The sequence below is a fragment of the Apteryx rowi genome, unplaced genomic scaffold (assembly GCF_003343035.1).
Source record: "Apteryx rowi isolate R43461 unplaced genomic scaffold, aptRow1 scaffold_65, whole genome shotgun sequence".
Taxonomy (NCBI): Eukaryota; Metazoa; Chordata; class Aves; order Apterygiformes; family Apterygidae; genus Apteryx; species Apteryx rowi.
In genome coordinates, this window is record NW_020450927.1 from 825,013 (window position 1) to 850,538 (window position 25,526).

At 58.1% G+C, this 25,526-nt stretch overlaps 1 protein-coding gene across 1 annotated transcript; it reads left to right on the forward strand.

Moving 5' to 3' along the window:
- Positions 1-1,573: 1,573 nt before the first annotated feature.
- On the forward strand, positions 1,574-9,791 carry BRINP2 (BMP/retinoic acid inducible neural specific 2). The gene is made up of 7 exons (XM_026084748.1): positions 1,574-1,860; positions 5,014-5,204; positions 5,386-5,585; positions 6,138-6,243; positions 7,034-7,270; positions 8,061-8,283; positions 8,675-9,791. Exons 1-7 carry the CDS (start codon positions 1,574-1,576, stop codon positions 9,789-9,791), a joined length of 2,361 nt encoding a protein of 786 aa, XP_025940533.1.
- Positions 9,792-25,526: the final 15,735 nt, after the last annotated feature.

A 25,526-nucleotide genomic window follows, 5' to 3' on the forward strand; every position in this document is an offset into this window, starting at 1 on the left:
AGCCCACCTGCAGTTCGCTGCCCTCAGCCGAGGCACCCCCGTTTCAGGTGCTCAGCACAGATCCTCCGAGCCGGGCGCTAGCGCAGCTGGGACATCAGACCAGCTGGGTCTCGCCTGAGATAAGTGCCCATCGCCTTCAAAGTGCCAATGCAGTTGGCCCTGCCGGCCACAAGGCGGCCAGGAAGCCCACCCAGCCGTCCAACATCTCCCTGCGAACGCGGGAGCCAAACCTCATCCGCACATGGATGAGCCTGCACCCACAGCCGGATCAGCTCATTTTCCCAGTTCATTTGGAGGATTTTTTTTTTTTTTTTAAACCTGGATGAAACAGACCTGAGAGGAACTTCACGTGCTCATGATGGACATCCCAAAAACGCTCTACCGACGCTAGCTCCTATCTGCACCCTCTAGGGAGGGTTTCCTGCCACATTCAGTGCTTCACAGGAGCTCAATGCCTCAAGCACCTTGCACAAGCTGCATCTTCTCGGCACATACCCTGCCAAGAGCCCAGCCCCATTCCTACAGCAGCGGATTTTGATTTTTTCCCCTCTTTCTCCAACTGATCCGAGTTGACATCTGACACTGCAATTCCCACAGACTGCTCCCATCACTGTCACAGCTGATTTTCTTTCCCCAGCAGCCAGAGCCTGAACCCCAGGGAAGCAGCAAGGCATTGCAGCAGAGCTCCGACCTGTTGCCAGTGCTCTGGCAGAGATTTGCTCCCCAACTCATCTCACAGAGGCACAGTCCTCACCAGCTACCTGTAGTTGCAGGCACTGCATAGCTTGGCACACCAAGCTGATTCAGACAGGAGAAGACATAAAGCAAAGGCCAGAGGTTCCTTTAACAGGCATTAATCAGGATTTCATTTAGCTCCTTCAATAGCAAGCACCTGTAACCACATAAAGTCCTACCTTCTGCAGTACCACCAGGGTGGGCCCAGCTCTCTTCCAGCACTGCTCAACTAGCTCCCCCCAGAGCAGGGCTTGCACTTAATAGCACCCAAGAGCCCACCCCCATGCTGACCTCAATTCCCTTTGCTCTAGGGCTGCATTTGGCTTATATATAGGTCCCGGTTCCCTGCAGCCTCTCGATGGGTGGTGAATTGGCTTCACCTGAAACCCTGTGTTGCCTAAATGCTCAGGTGTTGGGTTACCAGCAGGGTCAGTGCTTTGGGTCATCACAGGCATACGAAGGGAATTAGCCTGCGATGCAGGTGGTTTGATCCGCTGTTAATTCTCTTTTCCATGGAGTTTGGTGCCCCATCCCTTCGTCCATGTCCCCATTGCGGGGCTGCCATCACTGCGGCTGGCAGAGGGGATGAGCCCCTGGGGACACCCCAGGGCTGAGCCGCTTGGTCGAGATGTTGCATGTGTGCAAGACATACGTGCGTGCACAAGCTAGCAGGAGGCCTTCGCTTTCCCAGCAYCTCCCTGCCTTGGGATTTAAGGTTTTGGGGTGCTCTGTGAGGTCTCCGCCTGACGGGCTGCCCTCTCGGTGCCGTTGCAGGGCGGTTGGTGTCCCCGAGGACGGCGCGGGGCGAGAATGACGGAGCCGGCTGGGCAGCAGAAGCATGAGGCGGCGGGACGGCTCTCGCTCTGAAGGGCCCCGGCGGATGCTCGCGTGGCCGCTGGCCCTCCTGGCCCTGAGCACGTGCTGCCGCCGCGGGGCGGGCAGCCCGGCGCCCGACCAACATGCCTCCGCCGCGGCTTCCTCCTCCTCCTCCTCCTCCTCCTCCTCCAACGCGGTGCCCCTTGACTGGCTCCTCACCGACCGTGGCCCCTTCTACCGAGCCCAGGAGTACGTGGACTTCATGGAGCGCTACCGGCAGGGTTTCACCACCAGGTACAGGATCTACAGGTGAGCGGCAGCGCTGGGGCTGGCCCTTCGGTGGGGGGGCCCGGGGAGGGCGCTGAGCCGCGCGGGGCAGCTCGAGGGCAGGGGGGTTCGTGTCGCGGGGCACGGATTGGAGTGGACCTAATCTCAATATAAGAGTGAGCCGGACTGGCCAGGATGGGTCCCCAGGCGGGTTTTGCCGATCTGGCTTTCGCTCTTTTGAATTTCTGGGCTCGCTAATTGGGCCCCCAGGCTGCAGGCTCGGCTGCGTGAGGACCATGCCTCGTCACGCGCCGAGCGCTAACGACGCACRTACGTCGGCGCTGGGTCAGAGGAGCGGGGAGGAGAAGCGAGGCTCAGCTGGGCAGCAGAGCTCGCGCGCCACGTTGGAGCAGGAGGCGCCGGGGGGGCAGAGCCCCTCGCTCAGCCCCTCGCAGGGCGGGTTGGGATGCAGAGCCCCGGGGTCGGACACCAGCACAGCCCCGCCGGACGGTGCTTCGATGGCCCCTGGGCTCTCCAGGAGGAGACCTGCGATGACGGAGAGGCTGGAGGAGGCGGCACAGACAGGTCCACCGGGACTGGGACCAGCAGTGGGCCGAGCAGGCTGGGACGCCTCGTGGCTCGGCCGGTATCCGGCTGTAGCTGCTGGCGGCGGACTAGGAATGACGCAACATTTTCCACTGTACTGCTTTTCCTCRCTCTTCCCGCCCGGCGCCTGCGCTCCCGCGCTGCGTGCGAAGCAGCCACCCCAGCGCCTCGGCCGAGCGTGGTGCACGACCGCCCAGGAGCGACGTGGCCGGCCGGCCCAGCGGAGCACCCCGGTCCCTCTGGCACACAGAAGGATGCTACGCACACCGAGGCTGACGCCGGGGGAGCTTCTTGCAAGCGAAAAAGGAGGCTTGAGCAGCAGCRGGGTCCACGGACCTCAGCGAAGGGCTGCCTGCAGCCAGCCTGCGCGGGAAGCCCGCTCCGCCACTCCGGGCGCTAATTGGGGCTGCCAGCCCTGCCGCTAATGAGCAGCGGAAGCCATCTAATTGTCCCTAAAAGAACAGCCCTTTTGCTTTTCTCCCCACCTCCGGTGCAAAATCAGCCGGGGAGGGGGTTTCTCGCACCAGAGCAGGGCCCTGGTGCTTCCTGCCGGGGGAGCGGGCACCAGCGCTGGGCTCAGCGTCACTGCGGTGCCCGGCACCCCCGGGAGCCCGCTGCTCCCGCGGCCTTTCCGACGCGCCGCCGCTCCTCTGCCGGGGCGCCCGCGACCCCCAGAGGCTGCTGGTGACGCTGGCGGGACGGGAAGGAGCCCCCCGGGGGGAACGCAGCCGGCTCGCTTGCGCGCACGCACCTCCTCCGAGGCGGATAATCAGCCGGCAGCTTGTTTTGCCGGCAGGACGGGCAAAGGCAGGGATGCGGGGCCGTCGCTGCGGGCAGCTGCATGCCGCTCCGCCGAGCAGCGCTCATCCATCGCCACGCGTAGGAGGCAGAAATCGGAGCAGGAGGATTAAGCGCCTTGGAGCAGCCAGCTCGGAGCGCTGGGAGAGGTGGCGCGGTGTCTCCAGGGGGCTGGTGTTGCGGGGGCCTTGCTGGGGACCCTGAATACTCAGGACCACGGTTTGTGGTTTGCAATCGAGCATTTCCCTGCCAAAAAGTTTAGGAAGGGCTCAGCCCTTGGGGCCGTAAGCAGCCTGCCCCGGGTGCGCTGGCGCTGGGGGCGGCACAGCAGGGCTGGAAGAGCCCGGAGGGCAGCAGGACAGGCGTGCAAAACCTTATTTCCACCTTGCATCGCCATCACCCCAATGCATCCTCCCTTTCTGTCCCAGGCTCTTCAGCCTCCCGCCCTCCGGGCAGCCCCTTCCCCTCCCTCTGTGAGCATGGTTTCCTCCGCTCCCTGCCACCCAGCACCAGTCCCTGGCCCTGATATTAGACTTTTGGGACCCACAGGTCACCCTGGGAGCCAGCCCAGCACCCTGCAAGTCCCCGGGCTGCTCCCCTGGCTTGGCTTAGCTTGGCTTTGCTTTGCTTTCCTCGCTCTCCTCCTCCTCCTCCTCCGTCTTTCCCAATCAGCCCTAATTAAACTGTCTGAAAGCCGCAGCCTGATTTTAATTAGAGCAAAATGGTGACGATTAGGCAGAAATTGGCCGATCATTGTTTACGGGGCCGTTGTTCGAGACGGCAGCGGGCTGGCGGGTTGCCTCCGTGCTGGGTGATGCCAGGCGCTGTGGGGGGCTGGCGCCGGCACGACTGCGGCTGGGGCTAAGAGAGGATGTACGGACGCAGCCACCAAACACCCACGTGTCCTCCCCTCCGGCCAGGGCCTCGCAGCCCGAGAGGACRGAAAATGTGCATTAAAAAAATTAGCCCTGCGCTCGCCCGGGAGAGCACCCCAGCGCCCCTCACCCTCTCTGCAGCAGCTGCTTCGCAGCAGCCRCAGCCCAGCTCATCCCAGTATCTCTGGTCTTGTACACAACAYTATCAATATTTAAATGCAATAAACACCCAGCTATTGGATTTTCACCCAGATCCATAAGGATGTGATGTCTGAGAGGGGAATCAAAGATGGATTAGGCCCATCCAGGCACGCAGGCGACGAAGCCGTGCCCGGCGGTGATTAATGCCAAGCGGAGGTGACCAATTCATCAATGCTAACGGACATCTTCAATACTTGCAGCTCATTATTACCATTGATGGCTTAGGGAGGGTCTAGGTTTTCATCTGGGCTCGATCCATAGCTGGCGGCATCAGCACATGCGATCCTGAGGCCAGAGAGAGCAGGACACCCGGGTCCTCTGGCCGCAGCCCTGCTGTGAGCCCTGGCCATCTCCCAGTGATCCCGCACTGAGGAGCTGGAGTAGGGGCAGGTCCTTCAGCTCCAGCTCCACCAAGGAGGTAGGGAGGCCGGGATGGTCCCTTTAGAAGTTTCTGCAACTATTAATCCTCTGTAGCGCCACAGCTACTTGCCTTGCCCTGCCAAAGTCCAATTCGTTCTCTCTGAGCTTCTCGTGTGTCCCTCAGACCTCCAAAGGTGGTCCTGGGGTTGCACCTGCCCTAGTACACACTGTACAAGGAAAGCCTCGCCAGCTTTCTGCCTGTCATAGCGCACTTGCTTCTCTGTCACACCTCCATTTCCCCAGCTCACCCGGCTCCTGCAGCTCACGGCTGCTCTCCTTGGCTTTTTTTCTGCAGAGAGTTTGCGCGCTGGAAGGTGAATAACTTGGCCCTGGAGAGGAAAGACTTCTTCAGCTTGCCACTGCCCCTCGCCCCCGAATTCATCCGCAACATCCGCCTGCTGGGACGCAGGCCCAGCCTGCAGCAGATCACCGACAACCTCATCAAAAAGTATGGGACGCACTTCCTGCTCACCGCCACGCTGGGAGGTGAGCGCTGCCCGCCGGGCCCCTCGCCGAGGCCGCGGGGCTGCAAACGCCACTCGCTCCGTTTTCCAGCCACGTGGATGGCTTGGAAAATAAACGCTGTAGATGTTTTTGGAGCAATAGGGCCAAGGGAGGGGAGGCAAGAAACCTGGCTGCCCCTGAAACGCGTGGCGTGTCCCTGCAGGAGAGGAGTCCCTGACCATTTTTGTGGACAAACGCAAGCTGAGCCGGCGAGCAGAGCCCRTTGGCGCCGCAGGAGGGGCCGGGAACAGCTCCGTGGTCTCGCTGGAGACCCTGCACCAGCTGGCCGCCTCCTACTTCATCGACCGGGAGAGCACCCTGCGCCGGCTCCACCACATCCAGATCGCCACAGCGGCCATCAAGGTAGATGAGGAGCGCGAGGGAGAGGGCTGCGCGGGGAGACAGCACCCCGGGCCTCACCAGCAGCTGTTTAAAGCTGGTCGGGGTTGTAAAGCGCGGGTCTGCCTGGCTGTGGGCAATGACTGCTGCTGCAGCCCCTCGCGCCGGGGTAGAGCAGACCCACCTCCCACAGCCCACGACCGCAAACCCCCCTCTCTGCTAAGCAAGCAGCGCCCTGGGCAGCGGGAGCAGGGAGAGAGCAAGCCCCGGCAAGGTTAGCACATTTGCGTTATTTATGGGAAATTGGGCATGCTAATGAAGGCACATTTTTCAGCGGGCTGGAGGCAGGGCTGCTGGCTGCCAACAGGCCAATTAGCAGGCAATTACATCTCTCCAAGCTGCCGCGGCATCCCCTCGCTTCGGGTGGCGTGGCCAGCTCCGTCGGGAGCTGTCCGCAGTCCCTCTGCACGCATCGGTGTCCCCCCAAGGGAGCGTTTTAGCCCCGCTGGCAGAATTGCACCCATCCTGCATCCATACGTCCTTCCCGAGCCCCTGATGGCCTCTGGTCCTGCCTAGGTAACAGAAACGCGGACGGGGCCGCTCGGCTGCAGCAACTACGACAACCTGGACTCGGTCAGCTCCGTCCTGGTGCAGAGCCCCGAGAACAAAGTGCAGCTCCTCGGTAAGGGCCGGGGATGGACGCAGAGGGGAGAGGGAGGGAAGGAGTCACAGCCGGAAAAAGCACATTATCCTGTAGCAAATACTTAAGGGGGCCCTTAGGAGCCATAAAAATCCTGGGAAACGAAGGCCCTTTGGCATCATGATCCAGCCCCACGTGGTGAAGCTGAAAAGCTGCTTTGGTGTCATACCCACACGGCCCCCGCGCTGCGAGGCTCGGGGCGGCAGAGATGGAGCCGCCGGCAGGAAGGCACGCGCCGGGCAGGATGCCTAACGTGAGCCGGACGCCTGCTCAAGCCTCACCGCCTGCATTAGCTTATTGATAACCCACTGGTGAGAGCAGGCGCTGCCACCCGCTCAGCCAGGAGGCAGGGACGTGCGGGGACAGCACTGCTCTGGGGACGCAGTTAAGTGCCACCGTAGGATGCTCGCGGGCGTGCAGGAGCCGTAAGAGAGGATGGGGCATGCTGCAATTAAGCTGTTGCTTTTAATTTAAGGGCTGGGAGGAGGGGGGGAATCAAAGCTGGGCAGGAAGGGACTGCTGCTCATCTGCCAAGAGGAGCCGAGATCAATAAAGAGCCCAGACAAGTGGCTCCACAGCAAACTGATAKGAATACGGGATTGAGCCGGCGGTGAGACCCCGCGCAGCGGCCGGAGGCAGCCAGGGCTGCGAGGCGCTGTGCTGTCGTCGCCCGGGGGCTGCGGGGGCCGGGTGCGGAGAGGCTGCAGGGCAGGAGGCCAGGGCCRGCCTGGTGCGCGCTGACCCCCCCCCCGGGGATCCCTCTCACCCCCAGGGCTGCAGACGGTGCTGCCCTACTACCTGCGGGAGCGCTTCGTGGCGGCCGCCCTCAGCTACATCGCCTGCAGCTCCGAGGGCGAGCTCGTGTGCCGGAGCAACGACTGCTGCTGCCAATGCCGCCCTGCCTTCCCCCAGTGCAACTGCCCCGAGGCGGACATCCAGGCCATGGAGGGCACCCTGGTCCAGCTCCAGCATGCCTGGGAGAACCACCACGGCCAGTTCGAGGAGTCAGGTGAGGGCAGGGCGAACCACCCAGGACCTGGGGCCAGCCCTGAAACCAGCACGGGGACCACAGGGTCGGACTGGGGCTCCCACGGGGGGGGACAGCCCCCTGGTAAACTTTCCATTGCTGTCCTTGTGTCTAAAGAGAAAATCGAAATCCTGCTTGTCAGGGAAAGGCAGCGGGTGCAGCACAGGCCCCGGGGCAGGATCCAGGTCCTCCGTGGTAGGACCAGGTTTCACTGGTCATCTCAGTTCCCATGCAGCTCCAAAGGGAGCCATCTGGGCAAGGTACAGAGTGAATCCAAGAAGTACCACCTCTCTGTGTTCTCCCAGTCTCATGTAGACAGGTCTTGCTGCAAAGACCTTAGAGCCTACAGGCATTTTTCATTGAGAGTGGCAACCTCCAGGGACTGCAGGGCGCACTACGGGTGGGAACAGGGCATGCTCACCTCTTGGCTTGCCCGGCATCCAGCCTTGAGCACTGCAGGAATCACTGCAAGCCCTGCAGAGCGTGCTATTACTGCTCTAGCAAACCTTAAAGCTCCCGGGGACCAAACCGAGAGCTGGTGCAACACGGACGGAGAGGACCTTCCCCCAGACCACGCAACGACCCTCACCACCAATACTTTTTGGCTATACACTGACTAGAGGCCAAGTGTTGGGCATTCGGACTGAGGGGCAGAGCAGGACGAATTTTCACCTGGAGGAAGGTTGCATGGAGGCAGTTCCAGTGTTACCTTTGCTGTCTTCCCTTGCTGCTTGCCTCCCCAGCTATACTAACGCAGTCCCTCTTCCCACAGAGGAGTTTCAGGCCCTGGTGAAGAGGCTCCCGGGGGACCGTTTCCTGAACAGGACAGCCATCTCCCACTACTGGGCCATGGACCTGGATGTCCAGCATCGCTACCAGCAGCTGGGCACCAGCTTGAAGCTGCTCTCCAGGAAAATCCACCGAATCATCCGGCGGCTCTTCAACCTCAGCAAACGCTGCCACAGGCAACCTCAGTTCAAACTGCCAAAGGAGAGGTAGGGTATCTCCTCACCAGCCACAACGAGCCAGCCCTGCTGGCTTGGCCCTGTCCCCAGGCTGGGGGCACAGGCCAAATCCCTGAGCGGGGTTCAGACCCATTGCCCATCTCCCTGCGTGGGAACTAGAAGAACCCCCACTGTAACTGAGGGAAGCCTGGTGGTGAGAAGTCAGTGGAGGCAACTTTGCCACCCTGGGATGTGGCCCTGACAGGTTGGGTTAAGGCCTGGAGGTGGAAAATCGGGCTCAGCATAGACGGGGTCACCAGAAGTACAGAGTGGTCCCAGAAAAACGCCCACAAGGTCCTCCTTCCCCAGAGAAAGTCAGTCACTCACCCACAAAGGTCCCATGTAAGCATCCCTCCTCCCTTGCCTCCTTCTCCTCCACTAGGTCTCTGCCTTACTGGTGGAGCCGCGCTCAGTCGCTSCTGTACTGCAGCGAGACCACCGTGCCTGGGACTTTCCTGGAAGAAAGCCACAGCTGCAMCTGCCCCTCTGACCAAGCCTCCTGCCAGGGGCCCATACCATGTGCCTTGGGCGAAGGGCCAGCCTGCGCCAGCTGTGCTGAGGACAACAGCACCCGCTGCGGGGCCTGCAACCATGGCTACGTGCTCACCCAGGGCTTCTGCCGTCCCGAGGTGGCCGACTCCCTGGAGCAGTACCTGGGTCTTGAGACGGACCTGCAGGACTTGGAGCTCAAGTACCTCCTCCAGAAACGGGACAGCCGCATCGAGGTGCACTCTATCTTCATCAGCAATGACATGCGCTTGGGGAGCTGGTTTGACCCCTCCTGGAGGAAGCGCATGCTCTTGACCCTGAAGAGCAACAAGTACAAGCCAGGGCTGGTTCACGTGATGTTGGCCCTCTCCCTGCAGATCTGCCTCACCAAGAACAGCACCTTGGAGCCTGTAATGGCCATCTATGTCAACCCCTTCGGGGGAAGCCACTCGGAGAGCTGGTTCATGCCCATCAACGAGGGCAGCTTCCCAGACTGGGAAAGGACTAACGTAGATGCCTCTGCCCAGTGCCAAAACTGGACACTCACTTTAGGGAACAAGTGGAAGGCCTTCTTTGAAACGGTCCATGTCTACTTGCGAAGCCGCATCAAGTCTCTGGATGACAGCTCCAATGAGACAATCTACTATGAACCCTTGGAGATGGCAGACCCCTCCAAGAACCTGGGGTACATGAAAATTAACAGCTTGCAAGTCTTTGGCTACAGCCTGCCCTTTGAACCGGACGCTATTCGCGACCTGATCCTTCAGCTGGACTACCCCTACACGCAGGGCTCCCAGGACTCGGCCATGCTACAGCTTTTAGAGATCAGGGACCGGGTGAACAGGCTGTCACCCCCTGGCAAAACCCGCCTTGACCTCTTCACGTGCTTGCTCCGCCACAGACTCAAGCTGGCCAACAACGAGGTGGCGAGGATCCAGTCCTCCTTGAGGGCCTTCAATGCCAAACTGCCGAACACAGTAGAGCAGGAGACAGGTAAGCTGTGCAGCTAACAGCCAGGGCTGCGCAGATCTCAGAGCAAGGGGGCCGGGAAAAAGGACTCCAAAAAAAAAAAAAAAACACCCTAAAAAAAGTTAAAGCAAGGCCTTACCTTGGTGCCAACTGTGTGCCTCCATGGTAGCCCCAGCGACTGGCCAAAGAGATGGCAGGGCTCGTGAGGATGCAGGAAGCTGGCAGGAGTACGCAGGGTGGCTCGTGCAGCTCAGACTGGCTTCAAGCATGGGGACGTTGCCAGTAAGCCCAGCCTGTGGCGCTTTGGTTTTAATGCACCTTCCCGCTGTCGCGCCAGGGAGGACGCATGGCTCCCACGGCTGATGTGGGGCTGGGGGGGAAGTGGCTCCGCAGGAGGCAGCCACAGGCGGGCAAGGAGCAAACGCCAAGATGCCGCTGGCCCGGCGCGTCGAGGGCCCTCCGCACCCCATCGCGTGGAGAAACCAGCGGCGTGTCCTCAGCACCCTCACTTTTGTATTCTTTTTAAGAGGTTTCTACCCCCGCCTTTGCTTTACATCCCCACGCTCCTTCCTACAGCTGTGCCCTTGCACATACGCCCGTGGCACGGGGCTGGGGACCTCCCTGGGACCTCTTTGCCCGGCCATGGTAAGGGCAGGCATCTTGGCAAGCGTTCCTCATCCGCCGCGCTCGACCCGCACCACGGTACGCCAAGCCGAGGCGGCGTCACTGCTCATGCGGGCAAGGACTTGGCATCTGCCTATGGATGTTGCTGTTATGGATGGAGGTGGACATCTCTGGGCTGTTTTTCCTTATGACGGCAAAAAAAAAAGAAAGAAAAAGGAAAAAAAGTTTTATTTATGTATTTATTTGGTTGTTTTGTTTTGGAGGGCTTTTTTTTTTTTCTAACCTATATATTTGGGGAGGGTCATTCCTTGTCAGTGGCTCCAGCCAAGAAACATCTTAGTAAAATGTTCTCTGTTTAATATATTTTTTAAAAAATGCCTTTTTGAGCAAAAGAGCAACCAAAAACAAACAGGAAAAAAAAAAGGAAGTTACTGTAATCTCTGGCCCTGGCTTTTTCGTTGCTGTGTTTGGGAGGAGACAGCGAGGAGGCCATGGAGCATGCTTGAGCACAGCTCCGTGCAGGCAGCGGGGAGGAGGCAGCCAGATGCTCCTGCTCTCTCCCTCTTGCCCTCGCGTTTGCTCCCGGTTCTGGTGCCGTTAACATTTGCCTGCAAATCCATTGGAGAGAGGAGAGCTAATGTCTTACTTCCAGCACCTCGCTCCACGTGACTCCTCCGTCCCCACTGCAGGTGCATACTGAAAACACAGAGATAAGACAACCCTTAGCTCTAGTACTAGAAAAGATGCTGAATAACTGACCCTCATCCACCCTTTCTAGGTCATTTTTTTATTTTATAGCCAGTTATGACATCCCCCATCAGCCATCTCTGTCACACTGAAGTGCCTTAGCTCCCTGACTTGGTCTGCTCCATACTTTTGGTATCCTTGTTGCCCTTCTCGGGGTCTTCTCTAGCACGTAAGGAGAGAAATAGAAGCCACCAAAGAAGCCCTTCAGCTGGGAATGTCGTGCCCCAGGTCATGCCAGCTATTGCTGTGTGACGCGGAGAATTTGGCCCTCTTCAGCTCGACCCATGAGGCAGGTTGCACCTGCCCCGTGCAAGGCAGGCCCGCGCGATCACACCTCGGGAACGGCACCTGCAGTCAGAGCATCTGCAAGCCCCAGCTTGCAATTTAGAGCTCCTCTCAGCATCGCTGCGGCCGCGCGCCTTGCCTGCGGGCAGCACAGCGACACCTTCCCCCGTATGTTGCCCTTACGGGCTCGGGGAACGAATGGTCTCAGCCAGGATTAGGGGCAGCCGATGGCCCTGCGAATGGGGGGCAGCGGGGATGCAGCCAGCCCTCAGCCTCTCTTGGCGGAGGAACAAGAGCCAGCAGTGCAATTAGGCAGCAGGTGGGAACAGGGAGGCAGGGTGGCACATGCCACTCATTGGGCTGGGGGCCTTGGCCGAGGGCCCCTGCAGATACCAGAAGGACCATGAAGGAGTGAGAACCTGGCTCTGGTTGACCCTGGGACTAACCAAGGGCACAGCAAGGGGGTGGCCAAAACAAGGCTTCGAGCGCTCATCCGGGGGCACCTTACAAGTCCTACCACTGCTCAGGGGCAAAAGAGTCGGTGAAGAGAGGCGATGGGGAGGGAGGACGTTTCCATTTTCCGGAGAACACCCCGTCGCAGGGACCCGCGGCCCACCGGGCCCCTTGCTTCCTTGCACGGAGGAAGGAGGGCTCCACACCACCTCCCTCCTCGCGTACCCGCAGCAGCTCCACACGCAAACACCCCCCTTCGGGTGAAAAAGAGAAGTGCCGCTTGCTAACGGCACTATTTGCTGGTTTGCATCTTATCACGCTCCGCGTGTGAAAGGCTCAACACAGCGGGGATATTCCCGAGCGGCCCGGCTCGGCACCCCCCGATCCCTGGAGGACACCCCCAGCCCTGGGCTGGTTGCACCTCCGGGCTCGGGACCGTCCTTGTGCTTCGCAGCGGGACCAATGGCCACCGGACCCAGCACGCTGCTGCCAGCCGGGAGTCGGGTGCCTCTCCTGGACCGGGAAGGGGACCGGCCCCTTGCATGCCACTGGAGCGAGGAGAGCCCCCAGGGTGCATTAAAGGTGCACCCTAAGGTGCAGGGCACGGCCCCCGCCGCCTGCCCCCCTCGCGCCAAAGCTCAGCGAGGCAGCGCGGCCGCGCTCCCCCTTCCCGGGCGGGCTCTGCCGGCGCGGGAGACGGGCTGTCAGCAAGGGCGGCCCGAGAGCTGCCCGCTCCCCCGAGCCGCCGGGCCCGGTCCCCCTTCCCTCGCCGGCACTGCTGCCACCTGAGAGGCATCGCGAGCGGCAGCGCTCCCCGGCTTTCCCATCACAGCTGCGCGTATAAACACAAGCGGAGCTGCGCCCTCGCTCCTCTCTCTCGGCGCTGGCGCCCGGCCTCGTTTCTTGGCGAAGGAGATGTTTATTAGCAGAGGACGGGCTGGCCAGAGGAGGAAGCTGGCCCTCCTAAGCCGCAGCACCGTTAAAGCAGCGGCGTGGGCAGAGAGGCCGGTCAGGGTGGAGGGAAGCAAAAAGAAAAAGTATACCAGTGTGCATCCTCCCCACCTGGGAAAACTCGCCTGCTTGAATACTGCAAAAGCCGTGGCAACCCGAACCCACCTACCCCGCTTCTGTCAGCTGGCTGTGCTCCCCCCTCCATCCTCGGGTTAGACAGATAAAGAGATAAGCAGGAGGAAAATAAAACCGGGAGAGAGAAACTATGCTTGCTATTTATATTCCCTGTMTAATCTATCAATCCATCAGGCAGTCGATTGTGTTTATAGCATCCCTCAATCTGTCACCTGGGCTTCTGCTCCCCCCTACATCTGCCTCCCTTTGCCCGCGTCTTCTCCCTCGTCTCTCAGCCCTAAAAGGGAAATCAGTCAATTAAACGCCGGGAGGGAGCGGGGAGTCAGCGCCACCGTCTCCATGCTCCCGCGCCGGTTCAGATCAAGGCAGCTCCGTGGGGGAGCCAGCGGAAACCTGTCCTGGGGAGGAGGAGGGAGAGCCAGCTCCTGGCTGCAGACCCCCTGTCTCACGACCAGCCCCGCTTCACCCTTCGGAGCGGCTCGCTTTCCAGCACTCCCAGTGTGAAAGCCCAGCTTAGGACTTTCCTCCTGGCTCCCTGCCGTCCCAGCTGCAGGACCAGGCCAAAGGGAATTGCCCACTGGCGTGGGAAGAGGTGGTCTGGGTGACAAACTCCCGCTAAAGGAGAACTCCAAGAACTTGGGGGCTTTTTAGTAAAGGCTCAACTTGCTTCACCTCAAGAATTTGGTAGAGCTTCTGGCTTGGTTTCAGATGCTTCTTGGGTAACTCGCCTTTCCCGCAGTGATGGTCATGGTTGCCTGGAGCACAAAGAGAGACTGGATTCAGCCTTGCCCGGATGGCTGCTGCCAGCCCCTGGGAAGGCTTGGCCACTTGAGGCTGTCCCAGTTAGAGAGACTGAATTTCTTGCTTTTGCCACATGCACTCCTAGAGTGCCTTGAGCAGATGCCTTCATCTCCCCACAGTCCCAAAGCATAGGGCTGTAACGTCCCTCTTCTCCCATCCTTTGTCTCCTCTAGGCAGAGCATTTCTTGTCATGTTTTTCTCCGTACTTAACCTAGCGGCTCAGTTACATATCCTAAAGGCACTCGAACACAAATGCAACGCGCAGTTGGGATATTAGCCGGCATCTCGAAGACGCCGGTGCTCCAACGTGCATCAGACAGCAGGCAGACGCCCCCCATCTAACAGGGGCTCTCCGCAGGTGAACTCCCGCCACGGAACGGCACAGATGCGCTCGTCTCCCCTGCGAGGAAAAGCCTTGAAATTGCTGTTTCTGTTTGAACTCTTCATTGCTATTCAGAGTATGCAAAAGCAGCATCTCACRCTATCGGCAGCAAAGGTTTCACAACAGCCCAAACCCTGCGGGGGAAAGCGTCTGGGGCACAGGTGGGAGACGCGTGCTGCTCCCTTTGGCTCACAGCCGATCCCCCCGGTAGGCGGCCGACCCCAGGCTTATCCAGCTCGTAGTCGGCTCCGAGCCGGCTGCCGCTGTAGATATGACAGACAGGTGATGCCACAAGAGTGACTGTCTTGTGTGCAGGGATAGAGGCAAAAGGAGGCTGTTTCCTTTTAATTTAATGGCAGGGGGGAAGGAAAAGAAGGATCTGGCAGGCAGCTGGAGGGAAAAGCTGGCAGCTCCTCACACTGGTGCCTGCAGAGGGCTCGGCGGCCCGTGCCCGCACCGCCGGCACCTTCTCGCCGAGGACCGTAGCCACGTCCGCCCCTGCTTCCCCCGCTCGCTGCAGCTCGCCGAGCCCTGCGGTGGGCACGGGGCTTCCCCACGCAACACGCGGACAGGCAGACCATTGATCCAGATAATTGCGGCGGAGGAAAGAACACAGGCTCGATAACACCGAAAACAACCCCCGGCTACCGGCCCCTCATCACGTGCAGGGCTGAACCAGCTCCGCGACCGAGCAGGGAAAAGGTGGGGGCAGCTCCCTGAATTTTGCTGATAAATTGCTGCATTTTGGAAGAGGAGCACTTTCACACTTTTCGCTGCTAGGAACGGGGTAAGTGATTGAGTTACAGCAAGAGCCAACGCAGCGCGCCTCCCCCGGGGGAGGAAACCGAGGGAGCTGACAGTCTGCATATTAATCTGGGGCGTAAACGAGCGTATCCTCAGATTCTTGTTCAGTGATTAAGGCGTTCAAAGGAGGTGATTAAGAAGACAAGGTTAATAACTGGAGGGCAGCATTTGATTACCTTGTAGCACTTTCCCCTGCAAATAATAACACAGGCGCCAGCGGGGCTAGCTGGGAGGTCAGACACTGCTCAGTGCACGCAGCGCTGGCAGGATCCAGCCTCCAGGTGCAAAAAGACACAGTCAAAACCAAGCTCAGCTGGGCRGCTCCAGCGCTGCCACCCAGCACCACCTGCAGCAGGCCATGCAAAAGCAGGAATTCAGTTTTAAATCTGTTAGGTTTTAAAAAAACAGCACACTTGGGGCCCTCTTACCTGCCTGCAGGTGCAAGCCTCTGCATTTACACACCTCTGCAAAACCCYTCACTGCATTCGGGAGAGCTGGGAAGGTGCCTCTTAAATAAGAGCTGAGCCCCTCGATTGCTGGACCGCAGCAGCTGGGACCTGACGGCAGCTGGTCACAGCCCCCAGCACCCTCGCCGTGCCGCTCCATCCAGCCTGACAAATCCCTGGGCACACACACGTGTGCATAAACTCAGAGAAAGCCTTTCCCCAGCCCCAGCTAAGTCCCCTGCACTCTTCTATAGGAGCTTCCCCCAGACGGGTTTATTTATCAGCTCCACCAGGGAAAAGGAAAAGGCTTTGCTGTTTCTCCCTCAGTCCTGGCAGCAGGACAGGATTCCCAGGAGCGAGCCTTTCCCCTCCAGGATCACTTCTCCCTTCTCCCAGGTGCAGGTTGTTCCCAGCCAGGGGCACCCTGCAATCTGCAGTTCTCAGCTACACCTGCGTCCAACGGCCCTCGCTGCAGCGCAAAGCCAATCCCTGCACTACTCGCTCCCTCTATTTCACCTGCCCCCTCTTTTTTCCTTCTGTATTTTTAAGCCTTTTATGCAGCACCAATTGAATATTAACCCCAAAGGTCCCAAGCTCACGAGGTGGTGCCTTTGGCCCYGTGTTGGGTTTCATCAGTTACACCTTAGAGCTAGCGGCATGGTGGCTTCAACCCTTCCCAATCTCTGTGATCCAGAGGGTTTCACCCCCTGGGTTACCTGCACCCCGCAAGAGCTGGGACAGCAGTGCTGGGTGTCCCCAGCCAAGAACACCTCCAGGTCAAGCTGTACTAAAAGCAGCAAGGAAAGTTTTGCCATCAAGAGGCAGAAGCGAGAGGCCGTGAGGCTGAGCTTGCACTCCTGCCTGCGAGTCTTTGCTCCACCCTGCCCCTGTTTCCCCATCTATAAACCAAGGACGATGCCGTGCCAGCCTGGGAGAACAGCAAGGGCAACACAGGAGGTGTTACAGCCCTCAGGAGGCGAGGGAGGGCTAGGGATCCCCAGACAGCATGCTTTTCTGGGATGCATCCTATTTTACTCTGTATGCAAACAGCACACTGGTGCAGGTTTACCCTGAAATCCCTCCTGAATCTGCCTGGAAAGTCTGGAAACCTTCAGTGTGGATTTTGCCTTCTTGGTTTGGACTGCAAGGTGGGGAAGAAGTGGAGATCACAGCATTTTGCTTGGCCGGAAGCTTCCTGCTGAAGGTTTTGTTCAGGGCTTCTTTGACTGCGTTAGACACACCGCATTAGCTCCTTAACCATCAGGCACCCCCGATAAATAGAGCTGTTTTGCTGTTTGACAGCTCTCTCAGCATTTGACTGGTGTTTCTGGTGGAGGCAGGCAATGGCAAGCTACTTGCAGATCTCTCTGTGCTGGCATGGGGCTGCTCCACCTTCTTCCTCTCGTCTTGGTTTTGCKGCAGAAACCAACCTCAGGTTGCGCTACCATAGCTACTCCTGGGCACCCACAAGGTCTCCRTTTATTCATCTTCTTTGAACTTGCAAAGCAAAATATGGGCTCCAACCCCTACCAAACCAGGATCCCAGATCTCACAGCCTGTAAAGTGTCTCAGCCTTGAGCTGCTCTGCTGACATAGGCCTAGGGAGATCTGTCATCAGCCTCTTCTGACTCCTCTGGCCAGTCCTGTAGTCACAGTGTGCTTTGGTTTCCCCACCTGGAAAAATGAACTCAGCGCTCAAGTTACCCAGGCAATGGTCCCATATCGGCTCCGACCCCCTCTGTTGTGTTTTCCGGCAAGCAGGCAAATGCAAAGGATCGAATGCAGAGGTATATCTGAGCTGTGCTTGCAAGTGTGTGTGCGTGTAAGTACAGGGGCATGGCTGAATTCCTCTGCCTGCAGAAAACCAGGGAGTGACCCAACCTCTACACTGAAGACTCRCTAGCAATTTGGGGATCTCCAGCTGGATCTAAGCAAACGGTGGGGTGGAAATAGAAATGCTTGCCTCTCGGGTTTCACTCACTGCCCCGCCAGCCTCCTCCTCCTCTTTAGGCCACGGCAAATGCAACTTTTTTTGTGGCAGTCCTAGCCTATGGGCCAATGTTCCCAATGGTTGGGTGAACTCAGTGGGGCTGTGGATGGACAGGACCTGCAGATGGGTGGACCTGAGTCTTGGGCCACCACTGAGCCTGGCCAGCCCCAGCTTGTGTGTGGCTACAGCCYTCCTGTTCCTGGTGGCCCCCCTGTGCCTGAAGGGCAGCTCTCAGGGTAGGCTGGGCCCGGGGCCGGTTTGCTACAGGCACCCGGTCTCCTGTGGACAGTCACTCACTTCCCCRGGGTGACTTCTCTCCCGTTTCTCTCCAAAGCCCAGCAACATCTGCATAGCCAGGAGGCAAGATGAAACCTCACCATTTCTTTTTTAGCCTTGTCTTTTTTCCCTTCTCCTGACAAGCTCAGAAGCTCAGTCAAGGTGGCAAATTAGCACCAGAGCCAYGTTAATTGGCAGGCAGGAGCCTTCCCCTGCTGTTTGGGTTGTCATCAGCTGCTTCAGCACATTTTCAGTTTCTCTCTGTTTCGTTCTGTTTTCTCCCTTTTCCGACAGTGGGCTGGGTTTTTCCTCCCCGATCCGTCTTTCTGCCATCTCTTTCAAAGCTATTGAGGGCTCTCATCTACCCACGCCTTGCTCCCTGGGGTTCCCTCTCCGGAGAGGATTTACAGGGCTTGCAGTAAATGGCCACTTCTTAGGGAGCATGGGGGGACAATTAACAGGATCTTGAAATGATGATGACCTCTGCCTCTTCCTCCCTCCTCCTCCACCACCAGTTCATGCTGGCAGCTCTCAAGAAGAGAGGAGAGATTGCAAAGGGCAGGTGGGAGAGCAGGAGATGGCAGGAGGGGAGCAGGCAACCGTCTCAAACAGGAAGAGCTTATGGCAAATCGAGGTATGCAGGAAAGGTCCTAGCCATCCCTCCCGTCCCCCTCCAGGAGCCCAGTGCAGACCGGAGCCATGGGATAAACGCAGGATCATCCAAGCTAGTGAGGACCTTGGGGGRGTCYCCAGTCCAGCCTCCTGCCCAAAGCAGCTCCAGGCTCAGACCATATTGCTCAGGGCTTTACCCAGTYGGGTCTTGAAAACCTCCAAGGACAGAGASGGCACAACCCCTCTGGGCAGCCTGTGCCACTGCTTGAGCATCTCAAAAAGTTTCTCCTCGTATCCAGGGTAAACATCCCTTTTTTGCAATTTATGCCCAGTCTCTCATTTTCCCACATGCACCGCTGTGAGGGGACCAGCTCCGTCTCCTCGCAGGCCAGGGACGGTCCCCCCACTGATCTCCTGGCCCCATTCATGCTGCCCAGGACACTGCYGGCCCTCGCTGCTGCCAGCCTTCCCCGCGGAGCTGCTCCCTGGCTGGTATCSGTCCCGAGGCTCTGCTTCCCWGGGCAGGGCTTTGCATTTGGGCTCCCTGGCTCTCCTGTTTTCTCCCCACCAGCTCCCCCACTTCTCCATGAGCAAAGATGGAAAATCGTACCCCTGCCCCGAGCCCCTCCAACCTCTCTTCGCCAAGCACAGAGCAGCGGGAGAGGAAGACGAGGGACGAGGCAGYGTCAGGGCACGGGGCCAGCTCCCCCTCCAAGGTAAAGGCCCTGGCAGTCGCATGTCGGTTCAGTCCAGAAGGAGCTCATGAAGATTTCCCCACTAGCATTGGAAAAACATTCACTTAACAAGCTTGTCCAAACAATTCACTCTTTAACTCCGGCACAACGGGCAGGACAGGGAGAGCAGAGCCCCAGGCCTGTCGGCATATATATTGTCACTCTTGACAGGCAGCTTGCGCCTTGCCACCGTGCCCCACTGCCAGACCCGGCGGCTGAAGCCACGTTCGCAGCGAGACGGGCATGGGGGAGGCRACTTTCCTTCCCTTCAATCCTGATTCCCCATCATCTCTCCAGCTACGCRCCCCCCCCCTTCACTGCCCACCCAACCCTACTCCGTGTACCAGCCATATACACATACACATATTAAGCTATTTAACCAAAGGCTGCATGTCCTTCAGAGCAGACCTGAAGCGAGACTCGTGCCGAGCCCTGCTCTCCTTGCCTGGCCAAACGCGGTGTCCCGGTGCAGCCAGCCCAAAGGGTGGACGCTGGTCCCTGCGGCAGGCAAGGCGGCACGGTCCCTCGCGCACGCTGCGTTTCTTGCTCGGCGCTTTCAGGCGCGCAGGTGGCTCCCGCTCCCTCGCGCACGGATGCCATCCATCCGTCACGCACGCTCCACCACTGCCCCACGCCTCCGGCCCTCCCCAGCCCTGCCGACGCGCTCCCAGGCTTCTCTACCGGCCCGGCCGCTCTCCGATCTGAAAAATTTACTTCCTTTTGATTACATAACAGGCTCCTTGTGGGGGGCAGAGGATTCATCCGGTTGCTTTGAAGGCGGAGAAGCTGCCAGAATGAAATAATAATGGTTGAGTTGCACCGAAACCCAATTAAAGGGAGAACACGGCAAGGGCAGGGAGGTGCAGCAAGCTCCCAGCAGGGCCGGACCCGGCTCCTGGCCCACCCCGTCCTTGCAGGGGCGACGGGCAGCTCGCTGAGAGCAAACCCTCCCGACCCGCTACCCGCCTGGGGGTGGGTGCTCGAGGAGGCGSCTCGCGGGAGACCGCACTGGAAGGGACGCTCCAGGCATCCGGCGCGGCAGCGTGCTGGTCCCCTGCGGAAATCACAAGGTTTGGCACCTCCATTTTAACCACCCACTCATCAGGGTCTTCTCTTCACTGCTGAGAGTCTCCCTCCCGCAGTGGTCTCTGTGCAATATAATCCTTTTTTTCCTTTTAATAAAATATAACCCTAACATCTTGGTAAAAAAAAAAAAAAAAATCTGTGGTTATTTCCTTTCAGAAAAAAGAAGAGGTCATTTACCCGAAAAATAACCCTTTTCTCTTGGAACGGCGCTTTGCTAGAGCAGCCCTTTCCCAGAGCAGGGGCTCTGCGTGCCCTGGCTTGACACCGCTACACGCAGCCCATGTCAGAAGCGGTGGTTCATGCCGGCAGCACAAACTTCTCAAGGGCCTCAGGAATTATTTCCCGGCTCTGCCCAGGCCAGCCGAAGCTACAAGCCAGACCTTTTGCTCTTGATATGATTGCTGCAAGCAGAGTCTGAGTCGATGAAAAAAAGAAGGGGAGCGAGATTAGTCCATCTGCTCACAGGGCTAGGCTCCTTTTCCCCCCTTTTCTTTACAGCAAATTATTTTTAAAACTGCTCTCCCCAGCCCACAGGCAGCCTCTATTATGCATGAGGTATACGCAAACCCTCAAAGCCAATCTGCCTCAGAATCAGCGGTGGTTGCACAGCAGCCGTGCAGGGGCCCTCTCCACCGCCAAATTGCTTCTCTTCCCCAACCCTCTTCCCTCTGCATGCCCCTCTTGCTCTCTTAAACCGCTTTTCCCCCTTTCCTTCCTCTCCTCGTTTCTTCCCCTCRCTTTTCCTATCTCCTAAATAGGAGGAAACGCTGCCTGGTTGAGCGAACACTGGAGACTCGGAGTCTCCACCACACACAGCCTCCAAGTGACCGGTAAAAACCCCAGAGGGCACTTAATTTATGTCACCTCCTGGGCACAGGCGTCCACGGAAGATCGCCAGAGGGGACAGCTGCTGTGCCCTCCTCTGAGCCCGGAGATTTAAGGCAGGAGRTCCACAAGAGCACTTACACTTGGCATTTAAGCCTACGAAGGTCACACCACCAAAATTCATGAGGTATGACATTTCTGCACCAAAAAATAATTYGGCCCAGCACACATTTTGGCAGAGCAGCTCAGCTGACAACTTCTAGCTTTTCCCTTAATACCACCCGCCGCTGCGGCTCCTGAGACAGGCGCACATTCCTCATCCAGCTGTGCCTCTCGCGTTGGAGATCGGTTGGATGAGATAGGAGCTGAAGGAGCAAAGGGTTTCAGGGATCTATTTCCCATCTGTAGCCCATTTTATCTCCGGGACAGTGAGAGGAAAAAGCCTGCACAGCAGAGGATTTATCTCCCCTGTYCTCTGCGCACACACACATTGTTTTTCCAAACTAGTTTCTGTGGTTGTTTTACTGACATAACAGTACAAAAATATGGCATATAAAACACCCCAAGTAGGCAGTGTCCAGGAAAGCATGTGAAATACTATAAATCCCAGGAGGCTGCTGGGAAAACAGAGATGCTTGGATTGTGCCTGCCCTATCCAGGCCATACCCTCATTTCCCATAAATTAGGGGCTCCCCTGAAGCTCATGAAACTCAGTTAAAAAGAGATTTCCTTCTCTTCTAAGAATTGGTAGTGGTGTTAGGAGCAGCGCTCTCAGAAATGTTCCTGGGGGAACAGAATCAGTGATTATCCAAATTAGTTTCTAATAGCTTTTATCTCCTAATTTCTACTTTGTCAAGTGCTAAAATCCATTAATAATCAAGAGACCATGTGGAAAAACATTTAACATCCCAGCTGCCAAGAGCTCCCACCCCTGTCACATTCTAGCAAAGTTGAGGGGAAGGGAAAAAGAACTTTTTTTTTTTAATCTTAAACCCAGCTCTCCAGCTAACTGCCACTGGGGTGTTCGTTGATTAGCAGAAATGTTGATAGGCCAAATTCATGCATTAAGCCATCTCCCACCTCTACAGCGGGCTCCCAGCAGGAGCAGCTCCTCTATAGCCCAGGCTCCGCGGTGCCGGATGAAGCGAAGGGAGGTTTCCCGTGCAGCCAGGTCTCCAGCCAGCTCCTTCCCTTCTGCTCTGGGGAGCCTGGGCCTCCTTCCCAGCGCACGGGTGAACGGCGCCGTCACGGCTGCCAGACCAGGCCCTGGGATCTCTGTCCTGCCGGCTGGCTGTTTGCCCGGCTGTCGCTTGGGGTCACTGCGCTCGTGCTGTGTCCGGAAGGGCCCAACGGCTGGTGGCCAAGGCTGGCACCCCACCTCCTTCTGCTAGGGGAAGGCCCTGGGGGCTACACCTCGCCAGGCTCATCCCACGCTGCCACCTCCCCAGCCCTCTCCAAAGCACTGCAGACACTTTGCTCCCAGGAACCACTTTACCTGAAATAGCAGAGCTTTAAGAGCAAGTGCCTTGCTGTGGCACAGCTCACAAAGACCATCGAACAGGCTTCAAATCGCAGGTACTCCGCTCTCAGACAGCCCGGAGGGGTATTGCATCCACATCCCTTTCYGCCTCTAACAGCTCTCCCTGCCAAAACTCTGCAGCCCTTCCCTTTCCTCCCCTCCCATCCATCTTCTGCTCTTTGGGTTATTTATTTCTTGCCATCCCCTCGCAGAGTATTACTTGGCCCTCCAACCAACCCAGGTCATCTCTCTCCCTGCTCAGGTTTAAAATCCGCCCACGCTTCGCTTCGATTTGCATCAGCGGCAGCCCCGCCGGGAGCCGAGGGCGAAGGCTGCCCGGCGCACACCTGCACACCACACTCCCACTGCCGCTCCGGCTCGCGCGCAGCACTCCCCATCCTTCCTCACAAGCCAGCATCTTCGCTCTCCTAATCACCTCTGATAGGCTGTTTGAGCAGTTTAATAGGCTTCTAATAAAATATTGTATTTCTAAAGCCCCCTCGGGTGTGCCAGCGGTTGCACGAAGGCGTGGGAACAAACCCCTCCGCTGTCTCCAGCAGCGGTGGAGAGATGCGCGCAACTGCTGKGCCACCTGCCCTGTGGCCTTCCTCCTGCATCCCCCTCCTCCCGCCCTGCGCCTCTGACCGGGACGCACGAGGGCCCTTGCAAACCTTTCCAAGCAGTGTTGGGAAAGGAGGAAAATAAAATCCCACATCAAAACCAGAGGTTGTTGCCTTGGCAACCGAGGAGATGGGTGCCTGGATCTGGCCAGCGCAGCGCGAGGCGAGCTTCCGCCAGAAGATTGCTGGAGGGTTACGGACCCCGTTGGGGAAAAGGCAGGAGTGCTGAAGAAATGRGGATGCTACAGCTCCAGTCGACGGTGGTGTTGCCTGCCCGGATGAGGCAGGAGGAGACGCAGGCAGCCAGCACGCRGGGTCGGTGGCCCTGGGGGCCTGCAGCCCAGCTGGGCTGATAGGGGGGTTGGCACTGCRGGGCCTGGCCACGCTCCCACTATCAAGGTGGACATGGGACAACCTCATTTAAAAAAAACTCTTGTCAAATGCATCCTGGCTAGAGGTGCAGTTTGCCCGAAGGCATGGTAAAGAAGGGGACTTTTTTTCTTTGCAGTTTATTAACTGATTCCCCAAGGCAAAATATGAGGGCCAATGGCCCAGCAATCCAGCCTAGCAAACTCAGTGTCCCCATATAACCAGAAACAACTCATCCCCCCAGAGTCAAGAGTCTGTCCAAGACTAGGTGGCCACAAGCAAACTCTGTCCTGATTTCCTGCTGATCTGACCAGCTCTCTCATTAAAACCATTGGCCTTGCACAGATAAGCAAGAAGCAGGGTAGTGGTGTTGCACGGTGGAGCTCACCTTGGTGTCAAACCATTGCTAGACAGGATCCGTCTTTATTAGGACATCGATCCTTCAGTGACCAGCTCTCTGATAACTCAGTATGGGGCATCACATCCACTACAGCTTGTTTTTATTTCCTCTCTTCTCCCATTCTCGGAGAGGCCCAAACTTCAGATATGAATTTTTCTCAGCCTTTTACTGCTTGTTTGAATGTCACTGGGAGCTGCTGTGATGTTCCCTCAGGATCCTCTGGACTGGGGTGCTCAGAAGCCATAACTTGACAGCCCCACCTTGTGCAAATACATACATGGGGTTAATGCACGTGGCTCACGGGGGCTGCTGCCGGGGGCCAGGCACCATGGCAATCCCTGCCTCGGGAGGCAACGGCACTGGGGTGAGGGACCCCGCAAAGAGGGCTCCCAGGACAACGCAGCTCCCACCCACGCAGCGCTGAAATCGCCGCTTTGCATCAGCGCCAGGGACCAGCAGGGCAACAACCCAGCGGTCCTGCACGGCACGGCCCGCGGCAGGCCCGGGGAGCGGCCCCCGGGCGCTCAGCCCCTCTGGGAACCACCACCTCTCCCGGGCTTCGGGGCTGCTTGCACGGCCTTCCCGCCTGCCGCCGTCCCGGAGCGAAGCTCCGCGGAGGCTTCCTGCGGCCGCCCCGGCACCTCTGCTTACAAGCTGGCTGCTGAGCATCGCGAAGGCCGGGGCAGCGTCGGCGCCCCCGTATCGTGGGGTAGGTGGGAAGGAGCGGCTGTACGCCCCCCTCGGCCCTGCTCTGCCCACGGGCCTGCCCCCACGAAAGGGAGATTTGCCCTTCGCTACTCCGCACGCTTTGAAGGCRGCTGCGGGGGGGGGTCGCCCCTACATAAAAGACATTGAGTTCCTGGGCGGGGGGGGGGGTGGTAAGTAAGGTCACAAAAAGAAATATATCCACACACATTCAGTACATAAAACTACAGTCTGTTTCCCCTCTAATTGGTAATAAATGTAAATGTTTAGTTATGCCTGGCTTGGGAGCTATGAAAAACACATCTGTCTGGCTCTTTTTTCTGCCTACCATCTGTAGCTTAAAGGACAGGAGGAAGCGTGTGCGCGTGTGCACACACCTGAGAGGGACAACAGCAGCGTACACGAGCGTGAGAAAAGGCAGAGCGAGCAGGAGACAGACGAGAAGAACCGCTAGAAAGGAAACAGGCAGAAGTGGAGAAAAAAAAGCAGCCAAGCCCCTGGAGGTCTCCTCCTGGACAGCCGGCCCGACAATTAATTGTTATTAACCAGAAGCTCTGATCTGATCAAAACTAGAGCTGTGCATATACATCCCCCTCCCTTCATCCAGCACAGAAAGCTCACAGCTAAAACAGTCAAAACAGATCATGGCTGGAAAGGAGAAAATATTATTTCACCCAGGTGGAAAACACCTCTCCCCTAGTCCCAGAGCTGTGTTTGGTTCCTTAACATCAGACCTGCAGCACAGTCCCAGAGAATGAAAAGCAGGGAAGAAACCACTGACCCAAGAAGTAAATACAATCACTTCCCAGCTTAGAAAACCTTCTTGACCCCAGGTCCCTAAGGCTGGGAGAAGCAGGGAGAGTCAAAAAGCTAATGCTCAAAGAGAAGCAGGTTTGCAGACAGAGCAAGTGTAGGGAGGATGCATAGGCTCCCCACCACCATCAGCCAAGGGCTGCTCCCAAGTGACGCTCTCCGTCCCTTGCCCAGCAGTGGCTCCAGCCCCATGGCAATG